The following is a 15,306-nucleotide window of genomic DNA, read 5'->3' as shown; positions in this document are numbered from 1 at the left end:
TATAATTTCAGTTTTACTTTTGCACAACTTTCATGAATTAGTTGTCATCCAGAAACATAAATATAACAATTTAATATCTTTTACAGATGATGAATTCCCCAGTGAGGATTCCAATACATTGCAGCCTACTATGTGGTTGGGTACAGAAGATGGATGGTAATTAAATATATGTACTTACAGTTATTAAACAGTAAAGGGAAACTATGGGTGAAGTTAGATGCATGTTGAAAAATTAGTTCTATTTAAACTAAAAAGCCCACTTGCAGCTTTTCAATATCAGCAACAACAAATTTCTTCACTTTTTTTTATCCTTTTTGTGTGATAATAATGCTTTGGGAAAAAATTGTTTCTTGTTATGAAGCAATAAATTGTGTTGTTTGCCATTGTGATATTCTAGTTACCAGTATAGAAATAGAGTTGTAGGTAAAGGTTGTACAATTTCTGAATTGTGCATCATGCACAATTTAGCCCTTAATTACTCTGACATTCGATTTTTTTTTTTTTTTTTTTTTTTTTTTTTTTGTATTGATATTGAAATTAGGTCTTCCACACTCCATCAAATTCAGGAAGTAAAGTTAATAATGAAATTGGCATTTCGAGAGTATTGAGACTGGTTTAAACCAAACATAAAATGAGTTTTAACATTTTTTTCATGAAATACTTCTCATTTAAATAGGACGATAAATTTGCAGTGTTGCTAAAAGAAAGATTTGCGATTATTTTGATTATTTTTTGTTTTTGTTTTACACTCAGATAGTCAAGAAGTATGAAACATGTATTAAGTACTTAATTGTTTAGGTTTTATTGTTTTAAATAATTATCCCTTGATGAGTCTGTTTGAGATATTAAACTATGAATAATTCATTTGCAAATTTCAACTTCATTTTTTCAGTTTTCATAATTTAAAAAAACTATTGAAAATTCTAAAGGAGTTTCCAAGTAAAATTTAACCAATTCAATTTGTTTAATATAGCTTTATACTTAATACTTTATTTGTTTGAGTCTATTTTCTTTTCTTAATTTTCAAATTAAATATTTCTTAAAACTTCCAGGCTAGTATAATCATTATTTTAAAAAAAATTTAAAAAAAAATTCTTCAGTAACATTTAATTTTCAATCTTAGGAAGCATAAGCACTTGGTTTTATTTTTTATTCCATATTTTAGCCCCTTTTAGACAAATGTTTCAGTAATATTAAATAATTGTATGTAATCTCCCTCTATATATAGGCCTACCAGCGCCGAGCGGTAAAGTCACTGAACACTGGTAGTTTGGTCCGAGGTTCGAATCCTACGAACGGGCTGGCTGCATGGGTGTTTTCGTGGTTTTCTCCATGTGTAACGTGTATCCGAGCCAGTTTCCCTTAGGAAGTCGTCTACAAAGGCATCCCTCCCCTTAGGCAGATAGCCCTCGAGACTTTGCCGTAATTGAATAACCTAACCTAACCTAACATAACCTATCTCTATATATATAGAGAGAGTATTTTGCATTCAGTATTTTAAATTATACTCAAAGGAATATACTTTTTACATATTATAAATATAAAATGTTGATGAGATAATATTTGCCCTTGATAAATATAACGAGAAATAGTCACATAATTTTTGTTTTGTCAAAGAAAATATTAATCATCAGTACTTACTTAAATACTAACTGCAATTTGGTCATGCTTGAATTTGATTTTGTTTTACTTCTCCTAATATAATATAATTGGTTCTAAAATGTGGTTTGTATGTCAAGCTGTTTTATTTTTTGTCTATTACTGAGCAATTTTTTTTTTTTTTTTTTTTTGTCTATTACTGAGTTAGTGACTGAAACATAGAAAAAAGTAGAAAATGATTGAAAAAAATCATCATCTTTTATGATAATTAACATTATTTGTGTCATTTGAAGTTATGTGTAAGTGACAGTTTTAAGCAGTAATTTAGCAAAGTGTACATTCATCAAAACTTGAATAATTCTTTTTCTGTTCATTATGCTTTTAGATCAGTATTTCATATTTTTCAGAAATTTTGTTTACATCAATATTGTAATATGATATAAAGTTATATATTTCATAGTATTTGATAAATACATCAAATCATAAAATTGTGTAATAGATGTATCTCTCTCTCCCTGTATATATATATACAGAGAGAGATATATATATCTGCTCAGTAATTATATATATATGTATATATATATATATAAATCAAAATAAAGGTTAGAACGAAAATTAAATAAAAATTGTGTTCCAAAAATGTAGAGGTCTAACTTTCTCTCTCCAGGTAAAAGTTAACAAACTGAATAAACGAAAATTAAAGAAACATTCAAAAACAGTATCATTAAAAGAAAAGTAAAAATTAAAAGGAAAACAATTTTTAAAAATTACAGAACATGAGACATAGCAAAACAAATTGCAAAAAACTTTCGTCAAAAAAAATTTTTTTATTAATCTCTGTTTAATGCTCTTAACAGATCTTGTCAAGGAAAAAGTAATATATGTGTATATATATATATATATATATATATATACATACATACATTCTATATATAGAGAGAAAGATAGATGTTTTACTATTTATTGTATATATTTTTAAATATATAACCACAATTTTATTTTCAGTATCTATGTATACAATTGTACTGATGTAAAATTGAGAAAAACAAAGCTACGAATCCATCACACCACATGCATATATGATATTGTGTGAGTATATTTCTTTAAACAATTTAGATTTATAAAAAAAATCATCATGGAAAAATAATTAATTTTTCTTTTGTCATTTTAGGCATGTTGAAGGTAAAGTTTTTGTTTCTTTAGCAAATGGTGAAATAGTAGTTTACTCACGTGATAACAGTAAGTATGTTTAGCATGTGTAATATTTTAAGATATAAATTTACTTGCATGTGCAAATTAATCTTTAAATTTTCTTTAATAATTTTGGGCAAGGGTTAAAACTTTTTTTGTTCAGCAACTTCTGCAGGCATAATCAATGCTATATATATTTCAAACATGGGTCTTTGTAATATTTAGTATATACATGTTTCAAAATATGAAGGCAGGATTAATAAAATAAGAATTATTTACAAAAGTTGAAGCTGTGGGCTACTAATCATTTAAAAGTCAATGTTATTTTCTAAATTTTTATAGATTTCTTTAATTAGCTGTGTTAATAGCTTATAAGAAATCTTGATAAAAGATTTTAATAAGGATATTCAGCATGAACTAAACATTTATAAGATAATATATATGAACTCTACTGTGAATTAGCAGGGGTTATCATTGGTCAGGCTTAACACTCATCAGCAGCAGAACACAACTGATTTATTTATACTTATTATTGCATTTGTCATGTAATGTTGTTTTTCAAAGTCATACATTATTATTAAATTTTGTCTTCTCTTGCTCTTTTACATGATTTCAAAAGTCTAGATCATTTGGATTCAGATTAAAGGAATGTAGTGACTAATTCAGAAGTCAAACAACAAAAATCAGCGTTATACCTACAAAAATTTTTCACAGGACTAGTTTCGATGGTTTTACCGAACCATCATCTTCAGCTGCAAAACCGCAAATGGAATGTAGTGACTATTAAATGGACTAAAAACTGATAATATTATCTTGACTGAATTGTTATCACTGCAACTGTGACACAGTACATCCAATAAGAGATGATGTTCCATCTTATGAGAACATGATTAAGATGTTCATGAAATTACAAATTATCAATAATATTTTAACATGTAATGGTCATTTTAAGTCATTCTATAACATCTGATTATCATATAATTGTTTGTACTCATTTCCTGTATGGATGGTTATGATACCCACCTCTGCAAAACAATGAATCTTGCTTGAATCTAAATTTAGTAACAACTGGGCAATGTTTAAACAAACTGTTACTTTCTTAACATTCAAATAGAAATTATTTGTCATGAAAGCATATTCATATAGAGTCAACACTTTAAGGACTTGTCTTTTCTTTCATGATGATCATAATATGCTCCCAATTTGCAGTATTTCCTCTTCCTAATATAACTCTTAGAACTAATTTAAGCATGAATGTTTTGCCATATAATTCAATAATATCAATTTAGGGAATCTTTCCCTTCTGTTTATTTCTGTAGTAGAGCCAAATAAAGTAACTTGAAGTCTTATAAACTGAGTCTATTTTTAATACATTATTGTATAAAGTTTAATATGTTTATGACTCAAGATCTTTCTGCTATTCCATACAAAATTTTATTTACAAATTATTGAATATTTTATTATAGTATTCTAAATCCAAATGCAAAATTAAGATTGTATCTGATCCTCATTTGTAATTTTTTATTCAAGCATTCTCTTTCTAATTTTGTTATAATGTTCAATATAATAAGTATAAATGAGTTATAACTTTATATTAAATTTATTATCTGTAAGATGCAAGAACTTTAGGATATTATCAGATATATGTTAACTAAACTCATTAAAAGGTTTATTTTAATAATTCTGTATAATATGTATGTCAGTATATGTTTCAAATGAAGAGGAAACTTAACTTAAAAGTCGCAGTCTCCAGTGCAGTTTATTATCAGAGTATGAGAAACAATAGAGAAAAAGACAAGTTGGTTCATCTGTGGAATCAGTTCAGTGTTTCCAATGTGCTCTATGTTATTTTTATATGTGGGTATTTTTGCTTTGATTTAACAGATTTTTGTGTTTTTTACTATTATGTATCATTTTTCAAAAATGTATTTAATGTTTTAATAATAAATCAAGTTCTTTAATTCTTTCTTTTTAATTTTGTTTATGTGTATTGTGTTGTATTAAGAAATCAATTTTTTTATTGCAGATGGGCTTTGGAATACAAGTAATCCTCATCGAGTTCAAATTGCCAGTGATGTTGCTCCAATTTTAAAAATAGTATCGATTGAAGAAAAGCTTTGGTGTTCTACCTTAAATTCCATTGTTATTTTAAATGTAAATTCATTAGAGATAGAGGTATTACTATTTATTGTAATTTTATATGTATTTTAGTTCATTAAGTATCCTTTAAGCATTTTAAATAATTTTTGCTTTTCTTTTCTTATAATATGAACAAATTTCTCATTTATTCTAACATGTAATTTATGATTAGAGTTTTGTTAGGAATCAGTGACTTCTCTGAAGATATTCTGAATACTGTTCTATTGAATATGTTCATGGTATGCTGAAAAGAATAGGTCTTTCCATTATTTCTTGTCCATCTGAAAAATGTTTTCCTTTGTTGGAATTTTTCAACACATGGTTTTCCCCTTGTATAATGTGAATACAAGCCAATTCCACTAAATCTTGTGGCACATAGCCCTTAAGTGCATTGCCATAATCAAACAATCCAAACTAAACTCATAAGCAAACATCCCATCATGAAGCAAGTGAACCGGTGGCATGATAAAAGATGGATTGATACTGAGCTTGTACATGACTACCTTACACTTTATTATCAAGTGTGAAGCTATATCATTTACAGTTCTACTCTAAAGCACTATATGATCAAAATGAGCATTCATTTTCATGTACTAATAATGTTGTGTACTTTGCAAGTAGGAAAGATGAGAGATGGAATACTTATGCAGTGGTTAGTTGGTTCAAAGTAATGATCCTATATTTCATTTGTGATGTTTCTTTACAGTCCTGGAAAAGAAATATTTGCTCTGTAACCTCCAATAAGTCTCTGACCTGTACAACTTTGACAAATCATCATTCACAACTCTTTGCTTTTCTGTGCAGTACTTACTGCACATCATGATTCACAAGCAAAATCTGTGCTGCAGAGACTGCTGAAGATCAGATTGCTTGAACTACATCCACCCTTCATGCACTATTAACCAGATCTTCATTTGAATAATTTTTGCAACCAATTTCTGTATTTATTCAAATTCAGATGAATTTTTTAAAATATTATTGTGCCAAGTCTTTTATTTCTCCTTAATTTAATTTATTTGCTTTTATTTGTTTTTCATTGATTTTGATATTGTCTAATGTAAAAGTTTTTGCTTTTCTTTAGATGTATACATTTAATTTATTATATATTTTTATTTTGTAAATATTTACTCTTCATCCAGTTAAGTTTAAAAAGTATTATGCTATCATTTTTTTAAAGTGTTGATATGAATTTATAATGTTTGCATGAGAACATGAGAATAAACTTTGATTTCATTGTTACAAATTTTATTTTAGCACACATTCCAAGTAACATCAGAACTTATGCGACACATTACAGCTATAGTTCCTTCTGGCCAAGGTGTATGGATATCTGTTCAGAGTAGTCCAGTCATTCATTTGTATCATGTTTCAACATATAATCTCTTACTTGAACTGAATATCACAACTTCTGTCACACAGATGCTTAATGGTAATTTTGTATTTTTAAAAAAATTTCTAGTTATAATGATTTTAAATGCAAATATGCTAACAGAAAATGCTTGAATAATGTTGTAGTGTTAATAGTCGTAGCATTATCGTAGCTTTGTTGCATGTTAATGGAATACGGAAGCGGACACAGTTAACAAGATTCTTAATGCCATACAGACAAATTAGAGATAAATAAAGCAAAATATGGAATAACTATTAAGGATAAATAACAAATTGTTATTGTAAAATATGTTAAAAAATCTGCTAGCAGGATGAAGGAATTAGTAATATTAAATGTGGAAAGGTAGACACAGAAGTATCAAACCTTCTATGTTAATATGGGGCTTGAAGTGGCAATAATATATTCTAAAGACGTAATGTAATATGAAAAATATTTTTTAAATTGATGTAAGAAAGAAACATGATGGTATGCGACTAGTAATATTTTTATTGCAAGCTATGGCTTCCCCCCCCAATATTTGAACTTGTGTATCATCAATATAATTGCAGTAAAATTGCCATCGATATAATTGGTAAAACAATTAGTACTTAGTGGTTTTTGTGTTGAAAAATTTTCAGTAGTAATAATGCTTTTGAATAAATGCAGTTATGAAGGGTAGATAATATAAAATTTTATTCCTTCCACCTTGATCTCATTCGACTTTTGCATTATTATCTTAAACTTATCCTCTGGCATTGGCTAAATTATAATTCTTCAGTTAACATATTGGCTATAATTTCCAATTAGACTTGCATGTATAGCAAGTTCTATAATTCTTGGGAATGCAATATAATATTATTAATAGAAACATAATCATTATATTATAAAGGTTTTCATAACAAATTTATAATTCATTCTTTTTGGTTCTATGTAGTAGAAATTGGTACATTTTGCAGTGTATGCAGAGATTGCTTTTATTATTATAATGCTTTCACTTAACAGATTTGATATGAAAATAGGGCTTCATATTCATTTATTCTTTCCTTTATTGCCCCCCCTGGGGGATGACACAGGAAAACTTGTGAAGCTACTGGCTACAATCTGTATCTAGGCAATATTGGCCACGGGGGGCAAGGGCTTGGCAGTTCCCCCATGATCTGTGGGTGTTCGTAGGCAGACAGCTATCCTCATTTATTCGAGTGGCCCATAGGGTGAGGTGGTGTAAGCTCTGTTATAAAACACTTGGGGCATCAGGCCTCCTGCATAATACTGGCATGTAGCATATTTTGACAGCCAGTTAAACTTCCAAGCGAATAGGTCATGGTGACCTCCGAGTGGTGCCTGGTGGCTCGGTAAGTGAATTTACAAAACCTCTCCAAGGGGACTTTTGGTACCACCCAATGCCTGATATTGGGTTCTAAGCTGGAACTCCAGCCCGAGTAGTTGCATTTAGTTACAGGACCTCGTAAATATTCTATTATCTGTTTCCTTTATTGCCTAATTGACACATGACTCCATCAGTTTTGCCCCCTATTTCCTACAGACTAATGTCATTAGCTTGTCTTCAGTTTTATTGTTGATTTTTTTTTTTTTTTTTTTTTTTTTTTACATTGGTTTTTAAGCCAGTTTTGGTCTTTTCTTTCTTCTCTTTCTTCAGTACTACTTTTGGATCTTTCGTGGCTGGCATTCTTAACAAGTGCCATATCAAAGTCCATCTGTATTTATTTTTTTCTGTGGTGGGTTTTTGTCTTAGTTTTGCTGATTATTTAATACGTTGGTTGAGTTCAGTATGTGTGTCTCTGAATATGAGCCAGATTTGAGCAAATATTTGCAACTAAATATGAGTAAAAAATGGGATACAGTTGGTAAAACCCAGGTTTATTAAAAAATGAGTCTGAACAGACACTGTTGTTAAATCATGGCTGCTTGAAAAATTTAAAAGGTAAACTGTAATTCACTTCATAGCCAGGCATGGTGAAGCAGTGAGTTCAGATATGAAGGCAGAGTATGAATTTCTTAAAACTTTTGCAGTACTAATAGAAGCTGAAGAGTGTTTCTCCCAGCTATTCTCTAACTGTAAAGTGACTCTTCTGGAAGTGATGCAAAATACTAGGCCACAAACCTGTGAAAGATAGTTTGACCCTCACACTGTGTGCAAATGCAAATTGTGACTTAAAAAAATGCTGCTAATATACTTTCAGAGCATTTAAGGCCCATAAAATTATTAAAGAAAAACTCCTCATTGGTATATTTAAGTATAAACTTCATTACATATTTTAAAATAGATTTGCTTCTCAAAATGTCTGATTTTAAATAATTGAGGAGATCCCTGTGTACATCGTTATTTTATATCACCTAAACAGCATATATTAATGTTGTCTGTACTAAACTATGATGAATTTTGGCATGTAATTCATCTTTTGAATTTGCTGCTTAAGATTTCTAAGAATTTTAACTGCAGTATCTTTGGTTAAAGTTTTTATTTATAAAATATTTAATTTCATTCTATAAATAAAAAATGGGATATTTTTTGGTTGATTTCATTTGAATGTAATTAGGGAATTTCATTTTTCATTTTTATTTGCTATGCAGAATGCAGATATTTTATTACTTTATGTATGTAATTAATAAATTGCATATTACATTTTGAGTTAATATGTGAATGAAAAGATTTTATTTTATGTAGGTAATGTGAAAATAGAATAATGTATTTTAAATTATGTGGAATGCAAATATTTTATTACTTTATGCATAATTTTTGTTTTTGTGAATTTTACTGCAGTGTTTTCCTTTTCTTTTCCTTTTTTTATCTATTTTCTGGGCTATATTCTGGAAAACTGTCGTAAATAAATTGGTTTTAAACATGTTAAGTATTATGCATGAAAATGCTTTTGAGTAATATCAATCATTAAAGATGTGGCAATATCTTAGAAATATTAAATTGTAGCATATTTCAAAATAAATTAAGCTAATTTTTGCTAAAAACATAATAAAATTAAAAAACTCGTTAGAATAAATATTGAAAATATTCTATGAATATTTTTCACTAAAAGTTTTTATATCATATACTGAGCAACAGAGCTATTCTTATTTTAGGTACCTTAGAAGAATTTGGGATTTTCAAAGAAATGTAAAATTTAACACATGCAAAAAATCCAATGGGTAATATTAAAATGCTGGGCTCACTGTAAATAGCACATGCTCCAAATTCTAGTTACTGTTAAAATTTTAGAAGATAGTACTTTGGCAGTGTGCAAAGTGATCTGGAAATTATTTACTCATACCTCAACCTTAATTATTACTTCTTTTATTCTGTATGACTTTATAGACACACTAGAGCTTAAAACTCACTGTCCTGTTGGCTGCAATGTTATATTTATCCAAAGTTTACCCATTTTTATATTTATCCAAGTTTTACAGAGAAGGCTGTGCTACTGTTTGCTGTGTACAGATATAGTTTAAAAAATTGTCATTTGATGAAAAATCATGTGAAACTTTGACACGTGAGGGGAGTAGCCATCTATTGTTGTTGATGACGATGGTGGGCTGAGTATTGCTGGTCATTTCAGTTGTATTACTATTAAAAACATGTTTCCATTGTTTGAATTCTATTACATTATGTTACTAAGCATGAGATTTTATGATCCGTGCAATCTGGCAAATTGCTCGTTAGTAGGCAATGCCACTCTAGGAGACAGAAGATTTTAAATTTATCTATCAGACTGAAAGAACATACTGCTCTAGTGAGTGTTTTAAAAGTAATATATGTACTTTTTAATAGTTTATATTTTATTTTTTAAGGCTATCAGTCATTGATGCAAATTGCATGCATCTATGTTTTATGTTCAGCTAACAAACTTTATGAACATTTGCACTGTGAGTGTAATTTTTAGATGCTAAAAATGGAATATAAGATAACTGTTTACACACAGTTTAACAAGTTTTTAAAAGTAGAATTATTTACATATAATTGATTAGCAAGAACTGTTTGTCTAAATGTTAATCTGCATTATAATATTTTCTGATAATACTGTTTCTGAGAATCAAAACAAGGAGGCTTGCAGTGTATTATTTCTTTATCCACTTAGCCATTTATAGACCTTGGCCATTTGTGGGAGAAATGTATGACTAATTTGAATTAACGGCTGAACCTTTTCACTCATTTTTTTTTATTATTATTATTTCAGTACTCACTTTCACAAATTTAAAAGAGTTTGTAATTGTTTGGGTGGTTAAATAGTTCCAAATCAGAAGCATACAGTTATTTTATATCTAAATTTTAGTAATGCGAAAAGTTTTAAATAAAAATAGCAGTTAGCAAAACTTTGGCTACTAAATTAATATATATTGAACATTAAAATGCTGTATTTTATAAGATTTCTAACCATAGAATTTTCTAATTCTTGATGTGAAGTTGGAAATAGTTCACTGAAGTTAATTTTCATGGACTTTCAATCAATGTGGTGGTTGCGGAAACAGTTGCCATACTAATATGACCAAGTTTGAGTCTTAGATTAGACAAAGCCATATGTTATGTGTTTATCCTTTCTTTACTGGAGCAGTTGTCTGCCCTTGCTGCTTTTATGCAGTATTCTTGTTGATGAGCAACTGAAATGATTGATAGGGTTTAATCACTTTTCTCAGAGAGTGTTTACTTGACAAGTGCCAGTCTGTTGAAAAGGGAGGTAGTTGTTGCCCATGTAATTAAGAGAAGGATTTGAATTGTGCATTAACTGCACAAATATATTTTTTTTTAATAAAAGAAGTAAGTTCTATAAAAGGAAACTTGATCTCTTTGTTTGTTTATTTATTTATTTTTATTTTATAAATCAATTAACAAAATCAGAAACATGTATATTGCTGAGATAATGACCAGTTTAAACCAAACTGCTTTTTATTTTTTTATGTTATGTTATTCAGTATATAGTAGTTTCTTTTTATTATAATAAACATGTATTTGAACTCTTGGATAGTTCAAAGCAAATAAATTTCGATACGTTTTTTGAGTTTATAGTAAAGTTTTTATTTTAACATGGAAGATTTTTTTTCTTTGGTCCCAATATCATCAGCTGCGAAAAGGAGATTTTCGAGATGTAAGTAATTTTTATAGTCTACATGTAAACATAAAATATATCTGTAATTGATCATTTAATGTCAATATGGTACGAATTTATATATTATTATGCCTAATATATAAATAATTTCTAATTTTCAACTAAAAAGATTTAAAAATTGGCAGATGTGTTTAAGTTTCGATAATAATTTATAATTGTGCTTTTCATAAAATGGTACACAGTTTTAAACAGTCTTTTAACTTCAAACCAGATTGAGGATAAAGTCGTTTTCCAAAATTTTGTATTTTATAAATTTCTCTTTCTTAAATTATGTTTTTGAAAATAGATGGATCCACTTATTCATCAGATCAGAATTATACTCCATTTATACTATTTTAGTAGAATCAATATTTATTCATACAAAAGAATCCTTTCCGAATTTAATGTCTGAATAATGTTTTAATGTATAATGCATTTAATGTAATGTTTCTGAATCATGTCTGAAGTTAAGTTTTCCTTAAATCTTTTGATTTTAGAACATAAGAAGTCCTTTGCTGAGTAACTTATTGATAAATATTAAGATAAACTGATGAATCATTAATGAGGTGATCCATTTGTTTTAAAATATGCTTAAGATCTGCATGCTGATTTATCATTAATTTTAAATCTGCTATCAGGCCTGATTTAAGTGCTTTTGAAGTAGTTCTAAAAGTCATCCAGAAGTTTCTGGGATTATTTAAGCAAATAACATTTCTTGTCTGAACCTTCGAGCTTCCTGAAAAATTTCAGCTTGGAATAATATATCTCAATGTCTGTTCTATGGCTGCACTTATTTCGTAAAGTACTTAGCTTTATTTTTCCTCTTCTGATTTTAATCTGCTAAGCCTGCTAATTTTTTTTGTTGACTTCATTAATTAGCAAAGCATTCTCTTTCCAATTCCTGTTTTATCAGAGGTTTATGGTAGATATGCAGAAGAATCAGTTACTTGAAGGAAATTGACTTTGGTTGTTTGTTACAAGCCAAAGTTTGCTGATCATACATGAATGTAGGTGGGTGAAGGCATTGTTATGAGGTTGTAATAATTCTGTGAGCCAAAGCTGATTTTTGAGTTTCAGTGGTTGTTTTTTAGCATTAAGTTAATTTGTTTTTTAGCATTAAGCTTGGCTTATGAAAGATGATTAGTATGTTACTGGCTTTCAATGGACATTTCACTCTACTAGAAATTTTAACTCTTTTACCAAATATTTATTTGGTAAAAGAAATTTCTAGTAATTTAAAATTTCTAGTAAAGCCAAAATGTGTTCGTCTCAAACATCTGAAATGTCCATGTATATGAATTTCTATTGAAATGTGTTTCCTTTTCCTCTGCCAAGTAGAATGCTATAACATAAAGAATAACCTACTTAAGGGAAGTGATTACTTCTCTCTTGGGGTTTTTTGTGCAGTTTCTCCTTAGGATAGGATTGCAAGTTCAAGCATCAATAGCTGAGCATTGACACTAAACAAAGGATATCTATGATGCATTCAAATGAGGAAGCTACTTCAATCATTCAAAAGAATGATTGCACTAACGTGATAGGGAAAAGCACCAAGTAGAAAATGGACAGAGGTGTTTGGTGACCTATTGATGTCTGATTGCAGGAGTGATATAGGTGACTTTACTGTGAAAAGGTTAAAATTTTTCTATAACTTCATTTTCAAATCCAGATTTTTAAAAAAACTACATTTCACATATTCTTGTTTCCTGAAAAGTCACCACATTTGCGTATACTTTGAAAGTGTTGACAAGTCATGCACCACATAATCAGATGATGTGCAGGTTCATAATGCTTAATAATACTGTTGTGTGCGTACGTGTTCATCACGAAATGAATGCACAAGTCCGATGAAAAATTAACAAAATTTATTATTATCACAATGAATATGCTTAAATTTCCTCAAATTATCATGCAGTATTACAATATCTCACAGTAGTTATCTTTTAACTACTCAAACATTCAATAGAACTTAATCAAAACAGCTAAAGAAAGCTATTCTGCGAATTCGCTACAATCAACAAGAGCAGTTTTCTAAACAAACTCTTAAAACAGCAACAAGCTAACTAAAATCACTGACTAACTGAATTGAGAGGATTTCCTCCTTTTTATAAGATTTTTAAATTGCACGCGAGAACTTTCTGGAACTTTCTCGAAATCAAAAAGAGATATTTATTAAATGTTAAGTGCACGTACTCTTGTATTTTCAATTTTCCGGCTTAGCTTTCTTTTAATATTTGTCACGTGCAGCACTGCGCGGGAAATAAAACCATTTAATTTACAATTCAACTAACATTAGCTATTTAAATACCAAATCCGTAACAATACTCTTAGTATTCAATGATTGAGCTGTGAAATATATCAATGTAAATTGTTCATATCCAGTCCTTTTTTGCTGCCCTCTCCTGCGTTATTTCAAAGCAAATAGCATCATTCGATAAAAAAAATACTTTTATGTTAAGGATATTAAGCACATTAACAGTAAATTCTATGTTATGTTATGTATTTTTTTTTTTTTTTTAGCATGTGATGAAATTATTCGGCAACATAAGCTAGCTTGTCTTCGAGTTTCTTCTCTTTGTGTGGAAAAAGGCTTGCTATGGATTGGTACTAGTGCTGGAATAATCTTGAATTTAACAATCCCCTTTATAAGTTCAACAACTACTCAAATTGATGTAGTGCCGCACATTGTTGGTAAGTGAAAAACGTCCAGAATAAAAGCAGTTTTTGTTATTGATTTATATGAAAAATAAATGTTATTTAAAAAATATTATATATAAAATAAATATTTTATTTGAAAGGAAATAATTTCGAATTCTTTTGATAACATTTAGGAAAATTTTTGATGGGAAAAATTTCTTTGAATAAATTCTTTTCATTGACTATTTTAAAAATTAATCTTTTTATTATAGTTTTCAGTCAATTATTCATGTAATAAAAATGTTTTTATTTCAGCTTTTAATCTTTGTTAGTTTTAAACTCTATGTACAGATGACTAAACATATTGAATTTAACATAAAAATTAGTTTAATATAATTTACTTTAAATGTAAAGTTTTCAGTGGAAAAGTCAATAGCTCAAGTTAAAATTTCCAAACTAAATTTAAAAATAGAAATTATGCTTAACTCCTTATGTTCATATTACTGCCTACCTTTTTTTTTCTTTATCAAAATTCCAACTTTAAAAGGTAGCATGCCAGAAAGGTTTAAAAAAGTGCTTAGTGCCTCAAATCTTCAAACAGTGTCAAGTGTCATTTTGAGTTTCTGGAAATTACATAGTTTTTCTATGCCATTCCAGTCCACAATACCTTCATGGAAGGAAAGTTTTTATCTGATTCAGGTACAATGGTATAAGAAGAGAAATTAATTGCCTTGCTATGAAATCATTGTAAGGGCTAGTTACAGTGAAGTACAGATTTGGTCATTTCTGTTGTCTAACATTTCACTCCTGCCTGCTAAAACATCCTGACATTTTAATCAGGCAAATGAAATTAGCATAGATATATTCATAGACTGTTTAAGTGAGATTGCTCACTGCTGAAACATTATTGAAATAAAATTTGATTAAACAAACAAACAAAACAAAAAAAAAAAAAACTGATTTTTTTTTTTATTTATTTTTGTATGCATGGTCAGATTATAATATTTTAGAGAAGATATTTTAAAATATGCAGGTTATGAAACATCCATTTTAATACTGGGACTTTGTATTTGTTAGATGATATTTAGGTTTTATCTAAATATCATCTAACAAATACAAATATGATCTGTATGATATTCCTATTTTTACATTTCAAGGTACGGGTGTCATAATATAATGCTCTCCTTTTTGCATTTCACAATTGGATAATCCTAACATTGTGTTAAATTTTTGGTTAAGAAATTAACTTGACATGTTATGTGTTCTACTGGATATATT

General features: G+C 28.6%; 1 protein-coding gene across 1 annotated transcript in view; it reads left to right on the top strand.

Annotated features, from left to right (window-relative positions):
- LOC118183688 (rho guanine nucleotide exchange factor 17-like) overlaps positions 1-15,306 on the top strand; it is a 597,408-nt gene that overhangs the window by 574,715 nt on the left and 7,387 nt on the right. The window contains exons 17-22 of the mRNA XM_085818216.1: positions 87-156; positions 2,605-2,688; positions 2,771-2,838; positions 4,817-4,965; positions 6,184-6,358; positions 13,912-14,082. Of these exons, the coding sequence (XP_085674342.1) occupies positions 87-156; positions 2,605-2,688; positions 2,771-2,838; positions 4,817-4,965; positions 6,184-6,358; positions 13,912-14,082 (717 nt within the window). The remainder of the gene's footprint in view (positions 1-86; positions 157-2,604; positions 2,689-2,770; positions 2,839-4,816; positions 4,966-6,183; positions 6,359-13,911; positions 14,083-15,306) is intronic.

The sequence above is a fragment of the Stegodyphus dumicola genome, chromosome 6 (assembly GCF_044657685.1).
Source record: "Stegodyphus dumicola isolate Sdum_Otavi_A_Nest chromosome 6, ASM4465768v1".
Taxonomy (NCBI): domain Eukaryota; kingdom Metazoa; phylum Arthropoda; class Arachnida; order Araneae; family Eresidae; genus Stegodyphus; species Stegodyphus dumicola.
The sequence above is the reverse complement of the archived record's forward strand: the minus strand, read 5'-3'. Positions and strand labels throughout refer to the sequence as shown.